The 8,598-nt window shown below is 45.6% G+C and overlaps 1 protein-coding gene across 1 annotated transcript in view; it reads left to right on the forward strand.

Moving 5' to 3' along the window:
- Window positions 1-8,598, forward strand: part of HDAC4 (histone deacetylase 4) — a 283,789-nt gene that overhangs the window by 212,049 nt on the left and 63,142 nt on the right. The window contains exon 14 of the mRNA XM_014949239.1: window positions 6,361-6,494. Coding sequence (XP_014804725.1) covers window positions 6,361-6,494 — 134 coding nt within the window. The remainder of the gene's footprint in view (window positions 1-6,360; window positions 6,495-8,598) is intronic.

Below are 8,598 nucleotides of genomic sequence, written 5' to 3' on the forward strand. Positions count from 1 at the left end.
ATTTTTTCACTGAAAGGGTTCTCAGCCCTTGGAATGGGCTGCCCAGGGAGGTGGTTGAGGCCCCATCCCTGGAGGTGTTCAAAAGACAGGTTGCTGTAGTGCTGGGAGGTATGGTTTAGTGATGATGCTCCTTGTTTGTTGTGTGGGTGTCTATTTTTGTCAGTGAGGTTGACGGTTGGACAAGATGATCTTTAAGGTCCCTTCCAACCTAGAAGATTCTGTGATTCTGTGATTCTAGCTCGGGCAGTTCTCTACATTTATGCTAGGTGAAAGGAGGAGGAAAACCATCCTAAAACGTTTTCGAGGGAGAAAGTGGTTTTGGGCATCCGCTGGCACTAATAAAGGTGCAAAGCATCGAAGTTAGTCCCTCAACTTCCGTGAAAGTCCTGCCTTTTATGTGAGGTGGAGGACTGGTTTAATTAGCCTATCTACTACTAGTTTAATGAGTCACTGTCTGCTTAACAGTGTCGGGAAAAGAAGAGCCTGCAACTCTATGGCATGTAGGTAGGAGAGGAATTTCAGCTGTTGAGCACGTGTGTGTGAGTTGGGTTGCTGATGTTTTCTTGAAGTTGTCCGTGGTGTGTCGGAGATTGTGTCTGGGGAGGTGGATACTAAAGCTTAATCACTAGGATTGAACTGTTCTTTGAAAGGCAGGAAATTAAAGTCTTGGGTATTTTTCAAAGCAAGCAAGCAGGGCCGGAGTGCACCGGGCTTCTTTTTCCCTAGGAAAATCCCATCTGTGTGATAAGTGAACTGCTTCGAAAGACCGGTTCTGTCGTGATCACGTCCTTTGGATTTCAGAGAAATTCAGATTTGAATTGTTGTGATCATTTTGTGAGAGGGCTGGAAAAAACAAACCTTGTTCAATGGCCCTAATGAAGCCAACCGTGATCATTCTGACACAAATGTGGCTCTCGGGAGATCAGCTATTATTGTTGTGATTGTTCATCACTTTCATGTTTGGGATGTTATACAGAAAATGCTACTGCTTCCTCTGGACAGAGCTAGGACCAGACAGCTGGAAATTCTGGGGTTTATGTATAATTTATTTTCCTGTCTCTCTCAGTGACCAATACCTGAGACTTCAAAGGTATAGGGAAAGAACAACATAATACACCTCTCAAACATGAGGCGCATTACTCCACATGAAAGTGAAAACAGTGCCCTTCCTGACTTCTTCAAGCAATCAGTTTTATGTCCCGAAGCATGACATTTAATTTTCCTTCCTACTAGCATATAAAAGAAAGCTAGTCCTTGAACTTGTCCTCGCTAGCACAAGTAGCCCCCTTGACTTTAATGAATACTTCTGCATGCACTGTTCTACACACTTGAATAAGACTTCTCAGGTTAGGCCATTAATTTGCATAGCCCCAATTATCCAGTCTTTGATCTCCTGTAAAAATGGTTCCACAAATTATTCTGATGGTTCTGCATTAAAGTATTTTTCGTTCCTGATGAAGGCATTTATTCTCTCCTGTGCAGAGCAATATAATTATCTGAACCTCAAATCACATGTTTGTTCTGCCAAGAAAAGCAAGTCGGTTATGCTTTAGTGCTGACCTTTTAAAATTATTCTTCTCTTGTCTTAAAGACTATTGCTTCCAGCACCACTTAATTTAACTTGTAATGGCCAGTGTAGTTTCGTATTTTAAGCTTAAGTTGCCAGACTTTCCTTTGTGTGTGTGTCTTCATCTGAGTGTCCCCAACCACAGGAAGGAATTTGGAACAAAACCCTTCTTTCCAGTGGTTTATTTTTTTTAAAAAGAGAAATGTTGAGTGACGTGTGATTCCAGTATGGAATGGCTTCATTGAGACGCTGCTCTTAGCACTGAATCACTGGGAAAGGGAAAACTTTATAAGTCAACCAAATTCTGTAAGCCCCTCTGTAGTCTCCATGAATAAATAGAGACAAGTAGGCATCCTGTCACTCCCTTTTCTCGAAACTTTTTCTTTAACCCCTCCCTCTGTCAACATGGAATAAGCTCAATACCAAAATCCACTGTAGATGTACACATGTTTTTCAAACTTGAAGCTTTTCAGTGCTTGGTGATGCAGATGAGGAGGAGCTGGTTTGTGTGGCCAGGGATCTCACCCCCAGCTCCCTCTGTTTGCTCTCTCTCAGCTGGTACCAAGGAAGGGGAGCTGATAAATGCCACTGCCTACTTCTGAGCTCACAGGACAAGACAAAGGAGGAAGGGAAGACTATAAAATCAATGCATAAAGCTGTTTTTTCATTCGCGTTTCTCTTTAGTTTCAGCTGAAAACATCAATTTGTTGGCTTCAGCAGCTTGTTGGCCAAGAGTTGTTGGCTGAAACAACAATCCAGGTTACCCAGGAACGAAGTGGAGACGTTCAATCTGGCTAGACCGACCCCCACCTCTTTACACCCTCCTTTCAGGGAGTTGGAGAGAGCAATAAGGTCTCCCCTCAGCCTCCTCTTCTCCAGGCTGAATAACCCCAGCTCCCTCAGCCTCTCCTCATAAGACTTGTGCTCCAGACCCCTCACCAGCTTTGTCGCCCTTCTCTGGACCCGCTCCAGCACCTCAATGTCTTTTTTATGGTAGGGAGCCCAAAACTGGACACAAAACCTGTGACCAGTTGCTCTTTAGAAAAGACCAGGCTCGATGGGGCTTTGAGCAACCTGCATCTTCTATTTCACTTCTCCCACTTCCATTAGTGAATTCTCTGATGATACACCCTCTTGCCTGTGCTCCATGCAGTGTGCTTTCCCGTTGCCCTTCTCTTTGGCCATCGCGCCATCTTTTAGTCCTTGGTCTCTAAGGTCAGTGACCTCAGAGGGTGCAGTCCTGGCCCTCCTTGATGTCACCAGCAGAGTGCCCGTGGACTGAAGGGAGCCAAAGCTGCACCCAGACCTGTCAGAAGCTGTTTGTTGAATGACTTGCTGCTTGTACTTTTTTTGGTTTGAGTTCAAGGCTAGTTGTTGACTCTGAATATGTATGTTGAAAATATATGCATGCACCTTTTGGCTTTAAATGTATGAAGCCTGGTTGTAGTCCCTGTAGATACGCCTGGAGAAGTCAGAGAAGGCAGAATCGCTTTCTTAACCTTGAATATGAATGATTTATCTAAACCATATGGTCTGGGAGGACATCTGCATGAGGTTCTTTTTGGGTAGCAGGTACTTTGTCAAAATGCCTGACGTCACCTGAAGATGAGTTTCCTTCAAAAATAAATTAACCTCAGAGGTGGGATTACTACAGACCTTGCACTAGTTTGAATGGACTCAAGACTGGGGAGTTCTCGTGGCCAGCCAGTCTTACCATTGGGCTACAGTTTCTTCTCAGGTGACATGTACAGTGCTTGGCTTTGCCCAGCAGCTCCTGATGAAGTTCGATGCCGTTGAATCAAACACGGGAGACCTCTACAGGGCTTTGCAGGGTGATCTTACTTAACTGAACTTTGGCTAACCCAGAGACAGTTCAATTAAACCAGTGCTCTGTTCTCTTCCTAGAAGTGAATGTGGTTTGGGTTTGTTTGGGTTTTTTGGTTTGTTTTTTTTTCTTTCCTTTTTTTTCCCTTTGCTCTCACCTACAGCAAAGCGAGGAACTTGCCAGATACATTCTCTGAGGGCTGAATACCTGAAAGTGTCAGTGCCAGGGTTTTTTGCCTCCGAGGGGAAAGCCAAGTTTTTCAGTGGCAGAACATGTCTACACTCGGTCAGAAGGTGTGGTTGGAGCTGGAGCCAAGCTTGGGTACAGGCAGCAGCACAGCGCTCAGCTCCGGGCCACGTGGCCGTGGATGTTCTCAGAGTCTGGTTTCCTCCAAGCCCCTTTGAACTCCGTGCAGTTGCAAATTGTGCTGTTTATTGGTACTTGAAGTGGCTGCATGAAAAGGTGGCTCTGTTAAGCTCCTTGGGCTGTGTTCTCACCACGGGTGTGGTCCTCGGGGGTTTCAGAGGGGGGATTTCAGTTGGAATGCAGACCCTTGAACGTCAAGGTCTGGGAGCAGCTCCTGCCTCCTCTGCTAATTCAAAGGCTTTGGATTCTCATAGGATCATAGAATCATTGAGGTTGGAAGAGACCCTTGGGATCATCGAGTCCAACCATCTCCCCTACTCTACAAAGTCCTCCCCTACACCATGTCCCTTATCACTGCATCTAAACGGCCCTTAAACACATCCAGGGATGGTGACTCCACCCCCTCCCTGGGCAGCCTGTTCCAATGCCCGACCACTCTTTTTGGTGAAAAATTCCTTCCTAATGTTCAATCTAAACCTCCCCTGTTGGAGCTTGAAGCCGTTCCCTCTCGTTCTGTCACTAATTACCTGTGAGAAGAGACCAGCACCAACCTCTCTACAGTGTCCTTTCAAGTAGTTGTAGAGGGTGATGAGGTCTCCCCTCAGCCTCCTCTACCTCATACTAAACCTCCTCAAGACCTTTGATTTGCAACTTTATACTGTGCTTTCAGACAGATATTTCTTGCGAGAAACCTTAGTCCTTGGCAAAAAAAACCCAAACAAACCCCAACAAACCAAACCAGAAACCAAACCCTTTTATTCTGTTTTTCAGAGCTTCTTTCTGGCTGAAGGGAAGGGTAGATTTAAACATTTGACTGTGTCTCTTTTGCTTGAGTGAAAAAAGGTCTTTTTGTTACCAGGACTGCATAGCTATGGAGGACCTGCTGTTCTCCTCCAGTGGAACATTGGCTACGAAATCATAACTCCCCTTCCAAAGACATACCCAGGCAACTCCGGAGCGTGAATCAGTCTCCTACGCCGTTGTCATGCCATAAATACTTGGTAATGCAAGGGGATTTAGCTGCCTTCCTCCCACCTTCAAATGAAACAACACCGCTAAATACCTACATATCCTGCTGAATAATTATGCCCCAGCGTGTGCTAATAGCCTTAATTAGCGTGTTGTCAAATAATGTTGATGCAAAGAACTATTTTATGAGAGATGGTGCCCGCTAACAACCTGTTCCTTCTGGTTTTTAACCCTAAACCCTGGGGTAATTTTAGCAGCCATTCTAAAAGTACCCAGTGGAAAAGCTGCGAGTCAGTCCCCTCCAAAATCCCCTTCCTGCACCCCTGGCACATCTGTACTCCGTTGTCACCTCCTTCTCTCGCCGCTTCAGCCTACGGAGATGTTGGTGACTAAGTCTTTTCGGGATCTGTTGAGGTTTTCCAGAGGAAGGGATCGTTGCACCTTTGGTGCTGCCTGGGGGCAGCATCTCGGATTTGCATTTCTCAGAGTTCTGCAGCTCCTGGTGAAACACACACTGTCTTTGCCTAGAAGTGTTCAGTTGAACAAGTGTTCAGTTCAGTTGCCTACAAGTGTTCAGTTGAACAAGTGTTCAGTTCACCAAGCTGGGTGGCAGTGTTGATCTGCTGGACGGTAGAGAGGCTTTGCAGAGAGATCTCGACAGGCTGGATGGATGGGCTGAGACCAACGGGATGAGGTTCAACAAGGCCAAGTGCCAAGTCCTGCCCTTGGGTCCCACCAACCCCCTGCAGCGCTCCAGGCTGGGGGCAGAGTGGCTGGAGCTGCCTGGCAGAAAAGGACCTGGGGGTGTTGGTGGCCTGTGGGCTGAACAGGAGCCAGCAGTGTGCCCAGGTGGCCAAGAAGGCCACCAGCATCCTGGCCTGTATCAGGAACAGTGTGGGGAGTAGGGCCCGAGAGGTGATTGTCCCCCTGTCCTGGGCACTGGTGAGGCCTCACCTTGAGTGCTGTGTCCAGTTTTGGGCCCCCTACCATAAAAAAGACATTGAGGTGCTGGAGCGGGTCCAGAGAAGGGCAACAAAGATGGTGAGGGGTCTGGAGAATAAGTCTTATGAGGAGAGGCTGAGGGAGCTGGGGGTGTTCAGCCTGGAGAAGAGGAGGCTGAGGGGAGACCTTATTGCTCTCTCCAACTCCCTGAAAGGAGGGTGTAGAGAGGTGGGGGTTGGTCTCTTTTCTCAAGTCACAGGCGACAGGACAAGAGGAAATGGCCTCAAGTTGCGCCAGGGGAGGTTCAGGCTGGATATTAGGAAAAATTTTTTCCCTGAAAGGGTTCTCAGGCCTTGGAATGGGCTGCCCAGGGAGGTGGTTGAGGCCCCATCCCTGGAGGTGTTCAAAAGACGGGTTGATGTAGTGCTGGGAGGTCTGGTTTAGTGATGATGCTCCTTGTTTGTTGTGTGGGTGTCTATTTTTGTCAGTGAGGTTGACGGTTGGACAAGATGATCTTTAAGGTCCCTTCCAACCTAGAAGATCCTGTGATTCTGTGATTCTGTGAATACGAAGTGCTGTAGTGAAAACAAAAAAAAAACAAGCAAACAAAAAAAAAGAGGTGTTTTCCATATATCTGGCAATTATTATTATTTTTTTTTAACTGAGAGCAATTTTGTAACCTCTGCTGCAGGCCTTGTGTATGACACCTTGATGCTGAAACACCAGTGTACCTGTGGAAACACCAACAGCCACCCGGAGCACGCGGGGAGGATCCAGAGCATTTGGTCCCGACTCCAGGAGACGGGTCTCCGTGGCAAGTGCGAGGTAAGAAAAAATACCAGCCAAAGGTGGCGGGTCTGGGAGAAAGGAAGCATTTGTATTTGTCATAACTGCTGGGTTATGAGCTTTTTTTTGGGGGGGGGACTGGTTTCTGGTCTGGCCAATAGCGTACGTACCTAACCTGCAGCTCGGGCTGTTGATTGCACATGGATGTGCAAATTTTATCCTGCTTTCTGGCTTGAGATTTTTATAGCTCCAGCTGTTTGCAATGTTTTGCCATATGTGGCCTGAATTTAATCCGTTCCTAGATGACTGCTGATGCTTGGTGTGTGTGTGTGTGTGTGTGTGTCTGTCAAGAGTACTTTTCTAGTGATCTGATTTCATTACATTGCAATGACTATTAGGAATTTTCATGAAATGTTGGAGAATGCTCCTGCCCGATGTTGCAGTGAAGCTGCTTCTGTAATCTTTGGTCCTATTCCATGTAAACTGGAAGTCCCTACCAAGAGCTGGGTTTTGAAGCTGCCAAAGCTGAGAGCAAGACATGAAGTTAAATGTGTTACTTGTTATCACTCCAATCATAACAAAAGCTGCGGAGCAACAAGTTTCTATTTTTGTGCTTTAATAACTTTTTTTAATACTCTTTGATAAGTAGTGGTGAACAGTAGTGAAGATGGTGTAAAAAGAATGAGGCACTATTCCATCACAAGAGGTTAAATTAACTTTATTGGACATACATACACGTTTTAAAGGCAAGGCAAACTAAGAGAAAAGCTTAGATACTTAAATAAAAAGATTAAAGATTAAAATTAGTGACTACTAATAATTATTATTCATAGCTAAAAGTCGTGATGATAGATAAATAAATGGTACTGTGTATTCATCAGTCCTGTGGGCATCTGAGGGGACTGAACCACACAGTATATTTGAGTTATGCCAGTGTCTGGCTTGATGTATTTTCTGAGCAGTCGGGAGAGAAATCCACGTGGTGGCAGCATTGCCATTGGCTGAAGATCCCCATCCTACCCTTATCCATCCCTGAGGAGAGCAAGGAAGAACTTCAAACCCGTTTCTGTTTGCAGAGATCCATTTAATTGACTTTTGGGATTATCATTATTATTATTATCATTATTATTATTATTTTGGGACAAAAACCAAAAAACCCACCCCAAAACAACAACAAACCCCCCACAAAACAAACAAACAAACAAACAAACAAAACCCAAACAAATCCACAAGTACTGCACTGCTGTCTAGCTCCTCTGTTCAGAAGCAAGATTTCCATCATCCAAGTGCTAATTGCCTTGTCTCCTAGATTGGTGTTTCGGATGTTCGCTACAGTGTGAAGTTCTTCATTGTATGATCCCAAGTTATTTCTCTTCATTAGGTGTTTTCAGTTGCTCTCACAATTGGAGTTGTTCTTGATACCCATTTGCTTTCCACCTGTGTTTCCCTTCTGACCAATGGTGACGTTTAGCCTCATCTTGACTAGTCCATTTTCTGAAAATAATAAATACGTGATGTTAGCTTTTTAACTCAATTCCAGTGTTTTCTTCTTTGATGGCTTTCTTCAAGGTCTGACCTGCCATTAAAGGATAACCAGCTGCTCTAATTGCACTTGCTTCTCTTTCTAGGTAGCTTTCCTTTATCCTACTATGCTCAGACCTGCATTAAAATTTCCTTCTTTATCTTAACTTTTCTCATGGGCTTGTTGGACACCATGTTTCCCTGTTTCTGCGGCCTCTTCCTACCTCCTCACTTCACTCATCTGTTCTAGATAAGGTTTTGTTGTGTTGGTTTGTTTTTTTCTGGAGCCACTTGTTCACTTTTCACCATCCTTGACTGATTTAAATCTTTTCCACGTTGCAAAGCCACTTGGTTGCAGTTGGAACCTGCCCATCAGCGAGCAGAGTGGAGGACCATATAGGGCTTGCTTTCAGTGACGACTGCCTTCACATCAGGTGTGCTTGCAGGGCAAGGCAACAGCTTCTTTGAGATGAGTGTATCCACAGTATCCTCCTGGAGAAACTGGCTGCCCATGGCTTGGATGGGAATACCCTCTGCTGGGTTAAAAACTGGCTGGAGGGACGGACCCAGAGAGTGGTGGGGAACGGAGTCAAATCCAGCTGGCGTCCAGTCACGAGTGGTG

This window comes from Calidris pugnax, unplaced genomic scaffold (genome assembly GCF_001431845.1).
Source record: "Calidris pugnax isolate Ruff unplaced genomic scaffold, ASM143184v1 scaffold75, whole genome shotgun sequence".
NCBI lineage: Eukaryota > Metazoa > Chordata > Aves > Charadriiformes > Scolopacidae > Calidris > Calidris pugnax.